Source organism: Notamacropus eugenii, chromosome 3, assembly GCF_028372415.1.
Source record: "Notamacropus eugenii isolate mMacEug1 chromosome 3, mMacEug1.pri_v2, whole genome shotgun sequence".
Classification (NCBI taxonomy): Eukaryota; Metazoa; Chordata; class Mammalia; order Diprotodontia; family Macropodidae; genus Notamacropus; species Notamacropus eugenii.
In genome coordinates this window covers 221,752,734-221,773,286 of record NC_092874.1, presented here as the reverse complement: position 1 = coordinate 221,773,286, position 20,553 = coordinate 221,752,734, and the positions used below count along the sequence as shown (strand labels likewise).

Sequence of the window (20,553 nt, the reverse complement as noted above, 5' to 3'; positions counted from 1 at the left end):
GAGAGCACCATGGCTAGAGCTCCACTTTAGGAAAAGCACTTTGGCAAGGAGACTCTTTGGAGATTACTGCAATAACTCAGGAGATGACAAGAACTTGAATTAGGGACAATGTGAATAGAGAGAAGACAAAACGTGGTTTTGGAAATGGAAACAAGATTTGGCAAATGATTAGGTGTGTGAGGCCAAGGGAAGTAGTGGATGAGAGCAATGAGGTTAAAAACCGGGGTGACTGGAAGGATGGTGGTGTTCTTTATAGTAGTTTTGAAGAGGTGGTTTGGGGATGAAGGATATAATGAATTCTAGAACCCTCATGCCTGCTGTGAGCCTCATTCTGTCCTACACAAAGAGGAGGATGGGTGTGGGGCTCTTATTCCACTACACTGGAGCTCGTCCTCTTAGGGGCCCTAATGAAACCATGCATAGAGGCTGCAATGGCACACTTAAGCTCAGGGTCAGCAAAAACTAACAATTAGAGCTATCCAAAAATGGAATGCCATTATTTTCAGATATTGTGGGTTCTTCCTTCTTGAAGGCCTTCAGGCTGAGACTAGACCACTTGTCAGGAATGCTATAATGGGGAATCCTCTTGTGCATGGGTTGGACATGCACACGATAGACAGATGGCTGTGATCTCTTCCAACTCTCAAATTCCTAACTCCAGTCACAGAAGCTTCTAACTGTAGTGTCTTCAACTATTTTACCTAATCCCACATATCCAGTAACTTACCACATGCTGCCATTTCTACTTGCACACCTACATTTTCCCTAGCATTTTCTATGCATTCCCACAAAGATGCCAGAATTATTTTCCTGAAGTGTAGGACCTGATGTTCAATCACTCCCCTATTCAAACTTCAGTGGCTCCCTATCAACTCTAAAATCAAATGTCTTTCTTAAATTTTTACTTTTGTATGTTTGATAATGTGTATAATTATCAGTATAGCAGAAAAGAATTTTTAAAAATCTATTTAGTTTTCTCATGTGGTTAAGCCAAACTCTTGAGTAATTCTGACTCTTGTAAAGAAGCCTCTGCGATATTCTAAGATTTGATGCAATCCAGTCAATGTCATTTACAATGGAGCGGCTGGAGGACAGCAAGAATTCACCTTCTTGTTTTCTGCCTTGCTTTACTTGATTAGAGACATTAACGAGTTCTCTCTGGTTGCATTAATCAGGTAATGTTGTGTGATACTAACATCTAAGAGAGACACCTTTCTGGAACTAGCTATGTGATAAGCTACAAGAGAAAAAAGGTAACGTAGGAAGGCAGGGATGGAGGAAAACATGGAAAGCTCAGACACCTGCTCCCTTTTTATTTGTGGGTGGTGGCCCCATAAGCACATACCTCATAGGATTGCTGTAAGGCTCAAAAGAAGTTACTATGTGTAAAGGGCTTTATGTCAGGAGTCACTGGGCACACACTAGTTGCCTAAGATATGGCTCTCCAAGTTGCAGAGCAGATGCATTAGGCAATGGCAGTTTCCTACACCAATGACCTATTAGAGTTCTAGCATAAAAATTAAAATGTCAACTGATAACAATGAAGAATTCATCTGCAATCCATCAAAAAAGAATGAGAAACCTGCCTATGAAAGCTGGCAGTCTTCTGAGGGAACTGTCGCTACGCTCTTGTGTGCTGGGATAAACTTGGTTTCCTGACCAAGCGAAGTGACAAATTTCTCCCAGAGGGACAAAGTCCTCCTTGACTGCACATGCCCATAGGCTAGCAGGCCAACAGGACACAAGAGTCTATGCACCTTGCTAGGAAAGACGGGGAAGTCTGTTGTTAAGCAATACCTCGAATCTCAAATATACATATACACAAAGCACCAAGAAAGACTGAGGATTTTTTTCTTTATTTTTTACAAATTAAGACTTTGTAGATTTTATATATTTCTGAATCAAAAACACCTTTGTCTTCACAGTATGAGTTATAGAATGCAGCCTGAGCTGAAAACCAAGAAACTAGAAAAGAAAGTGATAGTTACAGTGATTACTGTATTAAAAACCTGTTAGGCATTCTCTTTAAAAGTAGAATTTTTTTTTCTTGTCATTCTTGGCACTGTTTCTAAAGAAAAACTTTTATCCCAAGCAAAAAGCACAAAAGGTGGAATTTGGCTTCAGGAGACATTAACACAGTCAAATTCTTAGCAAGGGTAGAGCAACATCAAATACACTGACAAAAGGCTGCTGGGGGATACAAGGAGAAACAGTCCTACTTAGGTCTGGTACCCTGGGATCAGAGGCAACCACTCAATCAAGGGTCAACTACCTACAGTAGAGAGAGCTATCCTAAAAGCCACAGGGTCTAGGAGCTTCCCCCAAAACAAAGCAGTAGTATACTGCAGGAGACCTAGCTCCTAACACCAGTGGCAGTGCTGTCAAGGGGAAGGGAGAGCCAAAAAACAGAAGGCTACTGGCAATAAGCTTTAAAGTAATTCCATCCCTCCTGCTGTACAGCTTCACAACTATTCTTAGAGCTGTGGTCATTTGGGATGCCACCTTCATTTGTATGCCTGCTCACTCTGGTTGAAAATGTGGACACTGGCAGGATGGTCTATTACTATCCTCCACATACTTGCAACCAGGGTGAGGTGGCACAGGGAAAAGGGCCATTTTTATGTTTGGTCAAGTGAGCAATGCCTGCATGAGAAAAGGCTACTGTCCCAGAGCTGAATTTCTGTCAAATGGACAACACAGCAAGAGTTAGGAATCATCTAACAGAAAATGATTTGCTGACTCAAGACATCGCCTCAGCACAGCTGAGGAATGAACCAGACAGTGTGGAACTAAGAACTGCGGTGAGTCAGACAAAGGGCCTCTGAATGGAAGGGTGGTTCTACCATCCTCTGTCCCACAGAGCTGCTCGGAGGTGTGCTGGCAGGTTCTGTTAGAAACAATTCCATAAAGCTCACCATGGATATGCCAGCCCTTTCTGGGGCCCAACTCCAAGATTCTTTGGGCATTCTAATGACAATCAACGCAGAGAGGCTACTTGGCAACTAAGATTGAGTTACACTTCTGAGAGGAAGAATCTAGGGGAAGTTTAGAGAATTCAACATTATCCCATTTAACATGCATAACGTTTCTGTTAGGAGTTGTATGAAACTAATATTTATATACATGCTGAATGAAAACTCTCCTACTCTTAAGGATCTGAGTGGACAGGTTCCCTGAATTAGGGCCAGGCAAGGAGTTAGGGGACATCCATCAACCAGGACTTCTTGAGAATAAGGGGCAAGATGTTTTTGTCTGCCAGATTGGTAGTGACTCAACAAGGCTCAGAGGTGGTACAACTGCCTTCCACAAAGCTGCTTCTTAAGTAGAAAGACCAGTTCACTTTGTTCGCAAATCTCTTAAGGAACTGGCAGAAGCTCAAGTCCAAACAGAACTGAACACTGGAGTTATGGATTTCACAAATCTCTATTCTCCAAGGAAGTTTCTATTCAACTTGCTAAAATATACACTGACTTTATCTCCTACCCACAAGAATGGTTATTAAGCCCAAATAATGTTAAATGAGAAGAGGAGGCTTTGCAAGGAAAAATTTCAAATCCACCAATAAAGTACTGCCATCAAGAAGACTCCTGGAACTTGCTCCTTCTGCTTGGCTGCAGTTACTCTTCACGTACCAGGGACTGACTGCCGAAGGACAAAGGAGAGATGTGGAATCCCAGGGAACATGAAGCCAAACTCCAAATTAGAATCTGCTAATCAGTTTTCTGATTAAAAAAACTCAAAACAGAGAAAACCACAAAGTACAAAAGCTTTTCTGATGCTTTTCATTATCACAGAACACGCCACCTGTAATGTGTGCAAAGAGGAAATGAGAGGATGAGGGAAGGGAGCCAAAGAGGGAAAGGCTGAACAGCTGTTTTACTTCTTCTCTTTCTTCTTGTCCTAAAAGGAGAAAATCACAGAGTCAAACCAAACTACACTCCCAGTCCTTACACACAACTACTTAGGCTACCAACCCCCTCTGACTGCACCTAACTCAGACATGCTCCTGAAAGTAAACTCAGGGAGGTTAAAGACCACCAGATGAAGAGGTAACAAGTGCTCCAAGTGTTTGTTCAGAAAAAACCCCTCAATAACCTTAATTCTAGCTTAAACTTTATTTTAAAGGTCAGAATATTAAAGAGTTCAAGAGCTCACACTCTAGTACATATCTGATTTTCTAACACAGGTGTGGGCAGTGTTTTAGTTCAGTGAAAATGACTCAATCCAAAGCAAAGGACATAAACTCCTCCAGGGAGGACAGTGTGTCTTGCTGAGCACAATGCCATCAAAGCAGCACTGATTACTGATAAAAATCGGAGCTTCTTGGTCATGCTCCTTCTATACAGAACTCTGAAAGAGCTCAGCTGTAGAACAAGGCCTTCAGCCTCCCAGCGCTACCTCAGTCTTGTTCAATTGTGTCTCATTAACCAGAATGCTGGACAGAAAAGGCAATTAAGAAGTCATCTCATTCCTTCGTTTGCCTCATCCATTCCACTGTCATATTTTTCATAATATATCTGTTATAAAAACGGTTCTGATATCAAGTTTGTATAGATCTGTCCTATAATTATTCCTAGTCACTAGCAAATATTCTGCTGATCCATTTTCTGAGGAATACCTATTTTCACAAACATTACACTTTTCCATGTCTGAACTTTCACTATCTACTACTGAAATGTGCACTTTCTGCTCAGACTTTTGGTCATCATTTATAAAAAATGTCTCCTTTATATCATCTGGTTCATCCCCCATACTAGATATAATATAGTATATCTCTCCAGCATTACCCACTGGCCCATAATGAATGCTTTCAAATTAAGATTTTCAAGATGTAAGTAGGTTGATGCCTTAAAAAGACATTCTGTCTTCAGAGCTGGACAAAAGAGTTCACTTACCTTTTCATTCATTGCTAGGATCATCATGAGTTTCCGGAAGAGGGTGACAAAATCCAGGAAGAGGTCAACACAGTGCCTGGGAGAGAGAAACCAGGCCAAGAAGTCAATAAGCTATTCTGCTCAGCCCTAAAGGCCACACAGCAAAACAATCTGGAATCCTTTTTCCAAACCTAGGCCTCAGTTTCTAAGATGCTCTACTAGTCAGCCAATATTCTAACATATCCAAGGAATGACTGAAAGCTGTGGTAATATGTCACGAATACATAAGGCTTGCTCCATGCTAATTATCCCTTCTCCTGTACTTTCAGATCTAAGTTAGCACCGAAAAGCTAGGTTAGATTTAGGTTTAAAAATTAGATTTAAGGTTACCCAAAGGGTCTAGGATCTTCTCAGTGGAAGGGAAAGGATACAAGAATTGAATGTCAATCATACCCTTCCCACCTTCATACTAACTAAAAGGACAATCCAACCTAATATCCTCATACTTACCAGATGTAATCCTTATCTCCATTCTCAGCTTTTTCAATTATGAGTTGAGTATCAAAAAGGACAAAGCCACACATGACCACCAGTCCCACATACAGATTTGCCTAATGGAAAAGGAAATGGGAACATGGTTACCATGCAATCAACATGTGCTGAATGGAAGACACCTTAAAAAGAGTGAAAGGCAAGAGAATTCAAGAGACTTTTTACCTGGTAGTATGTGCTATTGAAGCTTTCCCCAGAGCACAGTGGACTTATTTATTTATGGTTTTAGACCTTTTGAAGGTCTCAACAGTAACTAATAAATGCTAATATTTCTAACTAATTACAACATCAGGGGGCACTGAAAACTGCAAAAAAGATTATGATTTTTTGGGGACATAATTCTGTAAACTTAATTGGATCACTGGAATAAAAGAACAGCTTACCTACAGCTAGCATTCAAATCTTTGACTCTCCAAAGATATTTAACTTAGAGGGAATTACATTGGTGATATAAACAGGGTCACCTCAAAAAGAATCAGTTCAATTAAATTTCAATACTTCAATGCCTACAGCAATATCCCGGGCACTATGTTAGGCCCTAAGAAGAAGACAGAAATAAAAAACAGCGCTCCCTCCTCTAAAAGAGTTTACAATCTAGTAGGGATTACACCTGAAAAAAGTATTATTCTGGCTTACTGGAGAATAAAAGAATAAACAACACTGTTAGTCCTAAAGCCTTTTGGTTCAATGCCTAAATGATAATATTCAATTATTTCATACCTGGAAAAGCCAAAAAGATCCAAAAAACAGGTTCCCAAGGGAGGAAAACAGCATCAGGCTCATGGCTGACATCAAGATACCTACAACAGGAGATGAAAAGCTACTTTGAGAAAAGTCTGAACATCCTGTGAGATCCTATTATCCCTTCCTTTTCCAAGAGTGGTGAAGGCACAAGACAGACTGAATCAAACCTAATTGAAGATCCTCAACAAGTGAAGGGGGTGGGTGGTAGGGAAGTAGGGGGAAGAGGGTGTGTCTTAGTGAGGCCTCAATACAGGCCAAGGGAAACCCTACCATTTTTTAGGGCTTCCTTACCTCCTAGGAATAGGTAACTTCGACGCCTAGCATAGAGTGCACTCAAAGTGAAGCAGCTGAAAATCATTGCTGTGCCAAGGAAGGAGGTGGGAATGATGCTACAAAAGAAAAGGATAAGGTTGAGGGTGGCCAGATTGATGTGAGCATATAAAGGCTAACAGATTAAAAACTCTAAGGTCATTTACCTGGGGTTGATGGCAATGCATAAGTCCAGGGCAGGGCCCAAACCAACTCCTAAAAAAATAAAAAACATCCCATAATCCATTATTAACCTTCAATTATTGAAAAGGTGCCTCTAGCCCACAGGGCCAACTCCCAGTAGGATATGTGCAAATAAACATATATATGGTTCTTTAAAGAAATCAGACAGCTGACTAAATAAATATAATTAAGTCTACCTCTTTTTCTTCCCACTCTCTTGGTTAGGTTTTTATGTTAATACCGTATTTGGGGGGTGATTTGACTAGACACAGATTTGCCTCCAAACAACTGGGAACTACAATGTACAACAATGGCAGAGAGGCAGCAGAAAATATTAACAGGTGGGAGGATTTTAAAAATCTAATTATAAGCCTTTAAAAGTCTGGACAGGGCTCATAACAAGGTGGACTGTCAGACATGATAGCTCTTATTCATATATAATTTTACAGTTAAAAAGGCTTTCTCTTATTTCATTTGATCTTTGAGAAAACCCTATGAAGTAGATATAACTGGTTCCATTTTGTGATTAAGTACACTACCTCAGAAAAGTTAAATAATTTGCCTGCAATCACATACTATTAAGTGGTAGAAGCAAGGAGTAGAACTCAGGACTAATTCAAATCGGTGCTTTTTCAACTCCAGGTTTCTCTTCGGGTGAAGGAAATAGGAACAGAATAAACACAGGCCAGAGCACTTTTACATTTTAAAGGGATATCAAAAATATATCCTCTTAGAATGAATTCAGTCACTTTACTTACCTGTAAGGAAAGCGAATCCAGTCAGAAGGCCCAGTCTCTTCTGCTCGGTTTCATGACTGTGTGGTGTGGCCATCAGCCATATCATCAATCCCAAAGAACCCAAGGCTGAAAGCAAGCCAGCCTGTCAGAGTCAAACAAGCAAACAATTAAGTACTTGAAGTACAAGAAGAATTTCTTTACAAGAGACTCTATTGAGTCCAAATGCTCCCAAAGATAAGATATTCATGATTTTCTTGTAATAAAATGCTCAAGCAGGAAGTGCCTATAGTAGCTGTCCTTCTCTCTGTTCCCAGCCTCCACTGGCTCTCCCCATGGTGAGACTAATCAAGAACCTTGCCCTGAAAACCTGTCCTATTCCTGGAACACAAAAAAGCATTTATGGGACACTTAAACCTGGGAATTCTTGCTCACTTGTGGCAAGATATCTTGTTACTTGCATATTCCTAACAAAGACAGAGTTAAGCTACAGTAGGTTCATTATTAATTATAATTCACATATAGAAATTTTATGTCATTTCTATAATCCTCGCAAGTGTTAAGTTAGATAGAAAATTATCGTCATTTTACAGATGCTGCATTCTAAGGTCTCCTAATTCTAAATCCTGTATTCTTTCCACTGCACCACCTAATTTTTACCCTATGTGATTTTCTCCAGACACTATTTTCAGTGCTTCTTCATCCTACAACTCTCCTCTAGTAGGGAAAAATGAATTTCCTGAAATTCCCTACACAGATCTGCTGAATACCATGATTCTGAGAACCAAGGTATATTTAAGCCATGAAATCATCTGAATCACTGTCTACAACTCAAATGTTCTATTATTTCACCACATGATGTCTTGGGCAGACAAAGTACAGATGGGAGAAAGAAGGGACAAAACAAAAAGGCAACATGTTAAGGAAAATCATGGCATATGATATTATATAGTATATGTAATAACATATATATATATATATATATATATATATACACATATCTATATCTATATATCTATACTAGCAAGTAGCTATCTTAAGATATCAGCAGCAGACCATTCTCTGCTAAAGAGTTAAGGCATTCTGGTTTTGGCATACTCTCCAAACAGCTGCCATACTATCCTTTAATTGCCCTGTATTTGATGGCTGGTGAAGTTCATAATCCCAGCTACTGATAAGGATGAAGGCTGGACATTAGCTTCAGCCACTGCATTGAGCAAGGTCCTTAAATTCTATAGCAATCAAGTGAGTCAACTGTTCTTACCTGAATGAAATGGGTGACCACATGGACATAGGCCCCTGCGGCTGCCACAAACATGCAGAGGGCAAAACTGGCATAGACCTTCTTCAGGTGCTGCTGCGTAGAAGGTGAGCTAAATGATAATGAAAATAACAGTTGTCACTCCAGAAAGAACTAAGGCCATTCTTGAATTAACAAATCAAAACAGAGGAAAAGCCTTGAAAAATCAGTCCATTTCCCCTACATGTAAAACGTCCCCATGTTGTAAAAGTTATAACGCCAAGTATTTTGAGCTGCTATAAGGAAAACACAATGTATTCTTTAAGACATTTCAAGATAATGTTCTTAAAAATGGAAAATAGCAAAGAGAAAAGAGTTGGGAAAGGCCAAACCATAAAACACCTGAAAATTTGGTATCCATGATATACAAAAAATGGGGGCACTCAAAGTTAAAATAGTTAAAAGACTTTCTAATGATTATGCAACAATGCTAGGAGTCTGGGTTCTTTGATTCCTGAAAAGATTTATTAGTTTGTCTGTTAGCTATGCATATGGCAGTTAATGAACTAGGTCAAAAAAAAAAAGCATCAAGGTCAAAACACTTACATGTGGGAAAATTTTAAAAGCGCATCAAAGTTGATCTTCCGATCAAACATGTTCATGGTGCCGGAGTCTGTGGGACACAGCCTTCACTCTGTAGGTCCAAGAGACAGGTAGCAAAAGACAAAATGTTAAGTTTAAAGAATATGAAGACACATAAATCACAGAAGAATCACTTAATGTTTTCTCAAAGAAGGACAACAGTCTACTGCCTTTCCAAAAGATCAATAAATTGTTCCAGGAAATTCTGTTAGTGATCTAGTTAAAGGGGTCCAGAGTTAATTCCTGGAACATAAAGTGTTTCTGCCATTTAATTTCGAGGTGCTGGAAAATTTGAGATTCATTAAAAGTGAAGAATACAGTGAACCTGAAGAACTCAAAAGAGTGCCAATGATAGAGTTGGGCAATGAAATAGTATTTAGTATGTACTTACACATTTTCAGCATTGTAGCATGTAACATATACATTTTTAGCATTTATATATAAAAGACTTCAAATAAACTCAGTCACCAGGTGCAACTATTTCCCAACTCCAATATGAAAAATTACAAAAAATATCACAGGAAGTATGAAATCCACAAGTCCCTCTTCCAAAATGAAACTATGTAAGACACTTAGGAAGAAAACATAATAAGTAACTGGAATATTTCCAGGACATCAGGACTAACACACCTTAGGGTCTTTAATTCCATGATGGCTTTTTGGCTTTAAAGATACTTTACTTTCCCTACACAATCTATGCATAGTAACCAGCAAAAGAGTAGAATATACATTACAGAATCTATATCATAATAATCTCCTCATATTAAACCTCAGTCTCCCAAATTTACTTCAGCCTCACAATACACACAATCTAAGGCAGTGGAAAAAGTACTGGTTTGGAGTCATAAGGCTTGGGTTCAAACCCCAGCTCCAACTCCAACCCTTTCTGCCTATGTGACCTTCAACAAGTCTTTTAAACTCTACAGGCCCCGACTTCCTCTTCTGTAAGATAAGAGCATTAATACAGATGACCTCTAAGGCTCCTTACAGTTTTAAAGTCAATGTCTACTAAGTAAAAAAAACATTCACAGACATGTTGTTTTTAAGGCACAAATATTATATACTTCATACAGATTCTGATCAACACCTAAGACAACAACCAAATTTAAGGCAACTAGTGTTGAAAAACTGCAAACACTAACCCAAGATTTGGGCCAATGTTTCCTTTAATAAATGACTTTTGAAGCAAGAAAAGATGGCACTCATCAAACATCCACCACATTAGTTCTTCCTAGGACTCCACTGTACAAGTCAACATTGTTTTGTGCGCGGCACATAGTAAGCACTTTATTTCCCATTCTCCATCCCCCTTTTTCTGCTAATTTTATCCCTACCCACCTTAATGTTTTTGTTTTGTTTGATCAAAATCCTTGAGAGCTGAATACACTGCCAGCTGCTGAGTCCACTAATGCTGCTGCTCTCACCTCTAAGTCATGGGACTCTGGGTTTTCTTGATCTAGATGGTGCAATTATTGCAGGCTATTGCAAGCTAACCCTAACCTTCCATAACCATGATGAGCAAAGTCCCCTGAGGAGTTTTCTTACAGGATGGCATAATCCAGCATCTGGAAAGTGTCATTAACACTCCTAATGATATCCCTAGACAGAACTTAGAAGGATTCTGAAGCAGCTTTCAAAGTCACATATTACAGTTTCAATGCAAATTCCTAATTTATTGGATATTATTTTTGCTTCAAGGTATACTTTCTAAAAGTGGAAAAAATCAAAATTCTAATAAACTGATATAACTGGATCCCATCATCCAGGGAAATCTGTAAGGGAAGGCAGGAATAATGGAAACAACTCTCTTTCCAGTTCATTCTTTGGAGCTTCCCAGGAGTATTTGACAGGCTCTTTTCTGTGGGGTATCCCTTAGACCTGTAACACTAAGTGTCATCAGAAACAAGAGCCAAGGTCAGCAGGAATTTCTTCTTGAGCCAGAAACAATTTCTGGTGTAAGATTTACACAACTTTCAACTCAGCCTAACCTTCTTATAAATAACCATGACACCTAGACTCCCTCTAAAATTTCAGTGGAATATGTTACCTAATCTGTTCCAACAGGGACTGGACCTATGATTTAATTGGTATTGGGAATTCTCAGGTGAGGGACATCATGGTACCAATGCAAGTACCCAGTCAGTGACCTTTAAGTCTTAGAGAATTCTTGAGCACTAGTGACTTACCCAGGGTCAGACAACCAGTACGTGTCAGAGGTGGGCCTTGAATAATCAGGTCTTCCTAGTTTCCAGGCCAGCTGTCTATCCAGTATAACACTATACCTCTTAAGATCAAATCTTCTTAAAAGCTCTGTCAGATGGAATGAACATACTGGACTCTATGTTTAATGGTCATGGACATGTAAACTCAGTTGAACAAGACTAAATTATTCCATACCTCAAAAGGGGCCTGAAAAGGGGGATCGAAGGGAGAGGGAAGCTCCTAAATAAAAAGGATTAATTTTAGCCTTGTGACCAAAAGACCACAATTATTCAAAAACAAGTAACCACATAACATTCAAGATGAAGAAACAGTAAAGGAACTCACTGTGGCGTGATTTTAAATAAGTAAGAACTATTTTATCAAGTTCATTACCAGTCAGTCATAATTCATCAAGCTAAGAGTTCTTCAAATCCAAACCTTTCACCCTTCACACTTAATGCTATCAGTTCTTGCCTCAGGTACAACTGAACTCTTAGAGAGGCTAGCACTCAAGAGTAATCTACCATTAATCTCAAAAACTCTGAAACTCTAGATTTTTTTTTTTGTAAAAGAAAAATCTACAGTGAAAGGAGCACAAGGCAAAGAATATTGTAAAAGACCCAACAACATAACATCTATGCAGTCTTTCCACTGGTAAAAACAATTAGATTTGGTTTTACGATTTCACCAATTAGGAAACCTACATACCTTGTATTTAACAAAGCATGGTTCCAGACTCAAGTGAAATATTCTTCCAAATTTCTCATGTTTATAACCTTCATCCTTATGAGATATGGGAACCCTGAAATTTGTTGGGGACTATTCCAAATATATAAACTCTCCTAAAGTTCTACTGGAGCATTTTGTGAATTATGTGGTTTGTTTCTACTGGCAAAATCCAGATGAAAAAGTTAAGAGATTAAGTGAAAGGAATTCATGATTTTAAGTGAAGTATTGATGTGGTCTGTTTTTTGCTTTGGGAGAAAAATGTTTTCCTCAGTACAGTCTGTGACTTGTTAAAACCTTCGTTATGCTGTTCCGCGTGTCTTCCCTACTCATTTGTCTTGCAACGTAAAACCTTGATAATTACTCACATGCACATTGTCTAAGATTTATAAAGTACTTCTCTCATAATAAGATCGGTGAGATTAGGTATACTGTATTACTTTATGAATAGGATTTTTTTTAAAAATGAATTTATATTTATAGTCTTATCCCAGATGCCAAATACAATGATAGGAGGAATCTAAGAGGTGCTAGGTGCCATAAAAAACAAATCATTCATTTTATAGTAGGGACTCAAATAATATTCAGTGGTGAAGAGTAAATTGACAGTGCTACCTATATAGATCAAATTGTGTGGTTTTTTTTTAAAGAAATATTTCTTTTGATGATACAGAGTAAAAAAAAAAGAAAGCAGGAGCCACCCTGGAATATGCACATTTAGTGATACTCAAAACCAACTGAATAAATACTTTCATTAAAGATAAAATTGGGAAGTAAAGATAAGGTGACAGTCCAGTCACCTTAAACCCTGTTACAATCAATCACTAAGAGAATAAATTGACAACTGTAAGAGTTATGTCCTCAAATTACAAAGAACAGAATTCATGGTGAAAAAAATTGGTTTGGAGTTTTGTTTTTTCACAATTTCTTATTAGTGAATTAGTATTAATAATTAAATCTTGTATATATTTCTTATGAAGACACTTGCATATTTATTGAAAATGTTTCCAATAATGACCCTTTTAAAGGCCTGGTTTTAGGAATATTGTAGAACTCATTTGCATATTCAACATTACATTCTTATAAAAGAGATTAACAATAGTTTCCTCAATTGTAAAATGAGAGTGTAGGACTAGATAACTTCTGAGGTCCCTTTCATACCTATTTTTCATTCAGGCTATTTATTTTAACAACTGTACCACACATAATATTCTTTAGGTACCAAAGTGTGAATGAGGTTGACTATGAATCTGAGAGTTGAGAACCTAATACTACCCTGTTATCTCTAAAGAGTTCAGCTTCCTAGGACAACCCTAGTGGAGTTCTGCTTTAGACTACGGAATTCATTACAGTCTAGGCCTTGGTCATTACAGGTTAGCTATCTGGATAAACTCTTAAGTCCCTGAATCAGTCAAGAACAAATGTGTTCTTTGCTGGTATTCTCAGACCAAGGACAAGCTGGAACTGTTCCAAGTTTCCTTAGGCTTATATATGGTCAAAGGCACAAGGCTGACCCAAAACCAACAGCCTCTGGGAAATGAACCTAAATTGAATAGGCATCTTTCTCAATAAATTCTTTCAATTTCAATTTCAATTCCAGTCACTAACCCAATTCCCATTAACAATAGCTACAACGATAAATTCAGTTTCATATGCCATATGATCTTTTTCTGTTCTTTCTTATATAGGAGAAATGTTAATGTTTGTAATGTAATGTAAACATCAAAAGATGTTCATCAAAGTACATAATAATAAAAAAGGAATTTTCCAAATAACAACCACAATAATCACTGCATCACCAAAGAACAGAAAACTAAATTCAAAATTTCTTTAAGCAGAGAGCCAGAACAGTACTCTGAGGATTCCATGACCAGTAATATAACTGGTCCAGGCACCACACCCACTCATCCACACCCACACCTCCGTTCCCACTCATGAAAGCCAATTTAGGATAGTCAAGGTTCTGGTTTACACTAGAATGGCTCTAAAGATTAATTTAGCCAAGGACTTAGGGGAATGGGGGAGGAGGGAGAAGTTCACCCTGCATCTGCTTTTTTTTTTTAAGAGGCCATTCTTTGCCTCATTTTATTAAGCCTTAATCAATGAATCAGCCAAACTAAGACCTATTAAAGACCTTCGACTGAAAAGGCCAAGGTCCCCCATTGAATCCTGGGCCATCTCCAGTTGTCCTGATCCATATCTGGCCACTGGACCCAGCTCTGGGGGAGAAAGTGAGGCTGGTGACTTTGCATACCCCTCCCTCACTTAAATCCAATTCACTTGCATGTCATGCTTCACCTCCCTGATGTCATGGGCCTCTTTGAGAAGCAACGACAAACGGTAGCTGCAAACGGATACATTCTGTATATGGCCTTAGGAGACCCATGGCTGTTTTTATTGAAGCTGACCACTCAGGGTATCTACCTTCAGAAGCTGTGCTACAATAATTGATTAAACAATCCCTCTCTCACCCCATCTTCATTTAGACATTAATTTATAAACAAAACATTGCACATATAAACTGAAAAGCTGGGTGGAGGAGTCCATGAAAGTAGGCTAAATTATTGTCACAAAATTCACTTTTACCTACTTCCACCATATTCTCTATCAAAGTGAAACTCTTCTCAAAAGAGAAAAATTTTTCAGAGAAAACAATTATTTCTGCTGAAAATGGAATTTTAAAATACACATCATAAACAATAAGACTGGCACATAGGAAGTTCTTAATAAATGTTTGCTGACTGACAGACCCATGATTTCATCAGTGTAGGGAGGTACCAAAGCAGATCAACACCTTCTCTGCAATTTATAATCTCAGAGTTGCCTGGAGCACCTAAGGGTTAAGTGATTCACCCAGAATCATGAGCTAGTATGTATTACAGGTGGCACTTGAACACGTTTCCCTGACCAGCTCTCTATCCACTATATTAAGCTGCAGAGGCAGCTATCCCACGCCCCCCCCAATAATCCTCTATTTTCCTACACCTTACAGCTTCTCCCAGAGGTAGAATAATCCCCTTGAGTGGTTTACGAAATAAAGTGAAACTCTTCAGGTTCCTTCCATGGAAGAGTAGGGATATAGACTGTCATATCAGCTAACCATTAACTGATAAACAATGTTGTTCGTTTGAAAATTTTTGTTTGAAATTTGTTCCTGTTTGACATTTCAATTGTACACCCATCAATAAATGAGAATCTAAATAAAACTACATAAAAAAACTTGTTGGCAATTTCAGGAAAATCTAAGTGCTAACAAGAACTGTTAGATGTCAATTCATTTCACTTTTAATAGTTAACATTTAGCTTCCTTCCAGCTCTGGCATTTTAAAGTTTGCTAAGCACTTTCCATTCATGATCTTATTTATTACAGTAAGTACTGTCCCAATTCTACGGATGAACAAATTAAGACTAAGCAGTTTAAGTGATTTGCTCATGGTCACACACCAAGGAAATGTCAGAGGTGGATTTGAACCCTGGTCTCTTCTGATTCCAAGTCACATGTTTTATAACATTGTCATTTCCAAATAACCCCATCAACCCTAAAAGAATGTTTCCTTGCCACAAAAGTACAATCAAGCAAAATCAATTAATAATAGCGACTGTCTAAAATGTATGCCTCATTTTGCCCTTTATGTCCACTCGCTTTGCCACAAGACAAGAAGCATGTTTCACCATCACTTACGAATTCATACACTGATCAGAGTTCTAAAGTCTTTCAAGTACTGTTTAAATTTACTTTACTGTGACATTACATAAACTGCTTTCCTGGTTCTGCTTACTTTGCTTTGCATCAATTCATACAACTCTTCCCAACTTTCTCTGAATTCTTTGGTCACAATTTCTTTAAAAAAATTGTGATCAAATAATGTACAATATTACATTATTTTCAGACACAATTTGTTCAGACACTCTTGAATTGTGAATTACCTTCTATGCTTTAAAAGCCATGTTCCCATAAAAAGTGCTTTTATTTATATTTTTATATATATATGAGGAACATGACTTGCGATCTCACTGAGTCAAATGAGTGGTTTGGTTTAGTTAATTTTTAAATATACTTCCAAAACTGTTCCTTGCATTAGACTGTTTACTAGCTCTACCACAAGTATGTTAGCGTGTCAGGTGTTCTTTCTATCATACCAAGGTGTCTTACCTTTTCTAGTCTTTTTTTAAGAGAAGATTGAAAAATAGCCAGGAAAAGGGGACACAGAAATGTTTTCACCACAGCATGAAAAATGGCTGAATGGTATTACAAACTGCATTTCGAGGGCTGAATTGGATATGTGTCTGTAGTAACCTCTCAAACTCAACTTTCTCTTCTGTAGAATAAAGATAATTCTTATCCTACCTACTTCAGTGCTGTAAAGAAAGTACTCGTTATATAATCAAATGAACATTTAAGGAATCTTGTAAGCTGGAAATGTGAGCTTCTGTAAAGTACGCAACAAAAGAAAATGGCAAAATAATTTCAAAATATTCATGAAATCATAATAATATTAACTAGGATTTATACAGTACTTAACTATACAATTATTAATCTCATTTGACGCTCATAATAACTCTGGAAAAGAGGTGCTGTTATTATCCCCATTTTATAGAGGAGAAAACTAAGGCAAATAGAAGTCAAGTGACTTGCACAAGGGTCACAAAGCTGTGTCTTTTGACCTAATTCTGAACTCAGGTCTTTCTGACCGAAAAGGCCCAATATTCTAAATAGAGACTAAAAAGTTCAAATAGCTTACACTGAGATGGTTCTTTGTAGCTAATATGAAGTGATTTCCTCAACACAATTCTGAAGTACGGTTACTATCATTATCATTTTACAAATTATCATTTTATTATTATTATACATGTCATCATTTCACAAATAGTGGTAAACAGTATTCAGGTCTTCTGACTCCAAGTCTAAGTTCTCCACTGTGACCATAAAAGAAGTCTATTTCTAGCTTCAAAGGCTGCTTAAGCCACGTTTCTTCTTATGGGATAGTTAACAATTCGGGTAACTATGAGTAATACGTTTTTAAAAATCAATAAATAACCAGAAAAAACTATTTTCTATCTTAAAATCAAGCTTGACCGTGACTCGGTCACCTCTTCCGCTTGATTAAACGTCCCAATGACACAATATCAAGTAGAGGGTTTTTCGGGGGGGAGGGGCGGGAGGAGGAGGGGAATGGGTCCAGAAACCCCACACCACAAACCCTCTTTACGGCCCCACCTTCGATCCAAACCTTCCTGAACGATGACCTCACGATCCCGGAGCACAACCCCGGGAAGGTCGGGGCCTCTCACCTGTCCAAAGGTAGCCAATTGTGCTAGGTCGGGGCTGCCCTTTGGGCCCCGGGACGCTGGGCCAAAGGCCCGGTCTTGTATTTATTCCCCACCTCCCGCCTCTGCAGTTGGACTTCCAAGTTACCACGGGAGCCTGGGCGTCACAGAGGATGTGACATCACCACTCGCCCCTCCACCATGACGGGGCAGCTCCGGCCCGTCCGAGGCGAGGCTCAGGCCCCGGCCTGCTGGGCCCACTCCCACAGCCATCCCCGCCTCTCTCTCCCCCCACAACCTCCCAACACGCTCCCCAAGGGGGCTCCACCGCCACCGAAGGGGCAGTTGGCGACCCCTGGTTTCGCTTTCAGTTAACACGAACCGAGACGGCTGCACCCCGTCTCAAAGGGGGTAAAGCGGGGAGGACCCTGGAGGAATTACTCCCCCTCCCCCGAATCGGGCCCGAGGCTGGATAAGAGCGGGGCGGGAAGAAAGGGATCTCGAGTCCGCGAGCTTGGCCGAGGCGACGGGCGGTGGGGGGCGCGTCCTTTCTTCCCCTTCCCCCATTTCTACCACACGCAACGGCGCACGCGCAACTCCGTCTTCGCCCTCCCCGAAACCTCCCAGCTGAGTAGGCCTCCCTGGCGAACAGGTGAGGTACAACAACCCTTCGATCAAAAACAAACAAAACACAACCACCGCGCCGTGGCCGCCTTCACCTCTCCCCAAGAGTCTCTCTATTTCCCTCTCGAACCACATCCACGACACATTTCCTCACCTGCCACTCACACCACCTCCTCCTCTCAACGCCGGATGTGTCACTAACTCTCCTCAGCTCCGCTCCTGCCCCTTTACCCAGCTCCCCGCCCCATTCTCTAGAAGCACCGCCCCTGCTCCCGCCAGATCTCAGTCCTCATTGGCCCTCAGTCTCTCTCCTGCCTATCCAATGGCTGAGCCTTCGTAAACACGGCGTAGCTACTCAAAGCCCATTGGCTGGTGCGCCTATAGCTCAGACGTTGGTTTTCGGCCAATCATCGTCGTCAAAAGCGGTTACCGCCCTCCGACCCCTTCCGGCCCCCCCTTCCTCTTAGTAGGCTTGATCTGCTGCAACTGACGCCACCTCTCCCGGAGCAAATGTATAGTGGCATGTTCTGGCTGTCGTGCTAAGCTAGTGGGACCTAACCTTGGGGGACGGTGCCTGGGACTCCTCTGTAATCAGATATCCGAGAACAAAAGGAATTTGGATGCAATAGAAAAAAAATAGAAACTAAATTTGTCCTGAAAGACCTAAGCGGGTGGGTGCCTCCATTTTTCGGGAGAGCGAACAAAGCCTGGTGTATAATAGTCTAAACGGCACTTTGTTTTCCGCCTCACGTTTCTCGCTTGCCTGGTGCCTTCTCCATCAGCTGTCTGGCAAACAGCTGCTGGAGGAGAGCCAGTCCTCTTCAAAAAGCAAAATCAAATTTCCTCTCCAAATTACCCATCCCTTCCTCTCCGACACTCCACCTAAAACCCTTGTGATGTATGTAGCCTGAAGTCGGTAGCCCCGGTTCTGGGATAGTAAGCAGGCTGCTCCTGTGGGCGGAGTTCAGCTCCAACATTCCTAGTCAGCGTCTCCTTATGTGCAGCCACAGGACCCCGCACGGAGGGTATACAGGCATGTAGAAAGGGGCGGACTACGCCTGAGCCTGTGCATGTAGGGCTCCAAGGCAGATCCTCCTGAACAAATGAGATCATAGGCACAGCCAGCGTGAGGGGTGGGGATGAAAACAGCCTGAGAGTGCAGAACTGGGTCTTTGATCTCTTGGCTTTCCTCTCCAAGAGAAAGGCTCACCTTTCCAGATTCTTTTCAGGTAAAGCTGCTGGGAAAGAGCCCGCATGTGAAGAAGGTAGCACCCTTCACCATATCCCAGATCTCTGGCCATTCATGGCTGAGGGGTTTGTAACAATACCACAAGGAAAAGTCCAGTTGACTGCTGAAGCCTATGCAAGGTGCTTTGTTTCCTATTGTCTCAGTCTCTCTGATGACTTGGCTGATAGGGATGTGGTTAGAGGGTGAGGAGAAGAAAAATCCCTTTCTAGCCTCTGGTTCATGTTTTTACCTGCCTTCACAAAGCGTTCTAGAGTCCTCCACCACTCAATCAATTATTTCTTTGAAAGTAATAGTACGCCTCTCAACGAAGTACAAGAGTTTTCCTGCGTGGTACCACTCGCCTTCGTTCAATGGCCAAAACTGTATCATCCTTCCAAATTGATTAAGGAGTTAATGACATTTGTAGGGAGGTTGTAAGATATTTCTTATTTACGACTGCCATTATACATTGTGATTACATCTAAGACCTTCTATGATTCATTTGAGGTGAGAAAGAAGCTACCTCCAATAAATAAAGAGTGATGTCCACAGTAGAAGGCTCAAGTAACTGCAGGAAGGGAGTGATGGATCAGGCTGGATTGCTTGTAAGAAATGGTACTTAATTGAAGCTATGGATCCGATGAGGCAGAGATGGAGAGTGCATTCTTGGTATAGGGAACTGATCGCCTGTAGGAGACAGAGAAAAAAGGTGACTGATGGCTACAGGACAGCAAGTATTCTGGTTTGATTGGCACATAAGAGATCGTGAGAGAGAGGAGTGTGCAATAAATCCAAAAGAGTAGATTGGAACAAACTGTAAAAGTCATACACAAGAGTTTTTATTTAAAAGCAAGAGACAGCCAGTGGAGTTCCTTGAGCAGGGGAGTGACCTGGTCAGACCTGTACTTTAGAAGTGTGGATCTGGCAGCTATGTGAAGGATAGATTAGACTTGGGGTAAAGAGAAATTAACGTACGATATTCTAATAGGACAAGCAAGAGATAATGAGGACCTTAACTAGGATGGTGGCTATGCGACTAGAGAGAAGGAGACCCATATGAAGTAAATTGTGGAGGCAGAATTGACAAGATTTGACAATGGATTTGATGTGAGAAATAAGAGAAAAAGAATAAAGGTTGACTGCAAGGTTGAGAACTTGGGTGACAGAAAGGAAGATTGGGGATTTAGGAAGGGAGAGGGTACAGTAGAAAGATGGTGAGGTCTGTTT

The 20,553-nt window shown here is 40.2% G+C and overlaps 1 protein-coding gene across 4 annotated transcripts; it reads right to left on the bottom strand.

Moving 5' to 3' along the window:
• Positions 1–1,837: 1,837 nt before the first annotated feature.
• Positions 1,838–18,422, bottom strand: TMBIM6 (transmembrane BAX inhibitor motif containing 6). Of its 4 annotated transcripts, none has more exons than XM_072654635.1 (10): positions 18,253–18,422; positions 9,243–9,330; positions 8,661–8,769; positions 7,421–7,541; positions 6,647–6,695; positions 6,462–6,559; positions 6,147–6,226; positions 5,385–5,485; positions 4,896–4,971; positions 1,838–3,900 (listed from the first exon to the last, which is right to left on the bottom strand). In XM_072654635.1, the coding sequence occupies exons 2-10, from the start codon at positions 9,296–9,298 to the stop codon at positions 3,877–3,879; spliced, it is 714 nt and encodes a 237-aa protein (XP_072510736.1). In that variant the 5' UTR covers positions 9,299–9,330; positions 18,253–18,422; the 3' UTR covers positions 1,838–3,876. The 4 variants fall into 4 exon arrangements, with proteins under 4 accessions (XP_072510736.1, XP_072510739.1, XP_072510738.1 ...); XM_072654638.1 differs by lacking the exon at positions 18,253–18,422 and adding an exon at positions 17,857–18,060; XM_072654637.1 differs by lacking the exon at positions 18,253–18,422 and adding an exon at positions 17,425–17,620.
• Between the last annotated feature and the right edge of the window lie 2,131 nt (positions 18,423–20,553).

Coding starts and splice junctions, on each gene's coding strand:
- TMBIM6 (XM_072654635.1), bottom strand. CDS start 9,298: ATGAACATGTTTGATCGGAAGATCAACTTTGATGCGCTTTTAAAATTT. Junction 6,560..6,646: donor TGCATTGCCATCAACCCCAG/GTAAATGACCTT, acceptor TTTCTTTTGTAG/CATCATTCCCACCTCCTTCC. Junction 5,486..6,146: donor GATCTTTTTGGCTTTTCCAG/GTATGAAATAAT, acceptor CTTTTCCATTAG/GCAAATCTGTATGTGGGACT.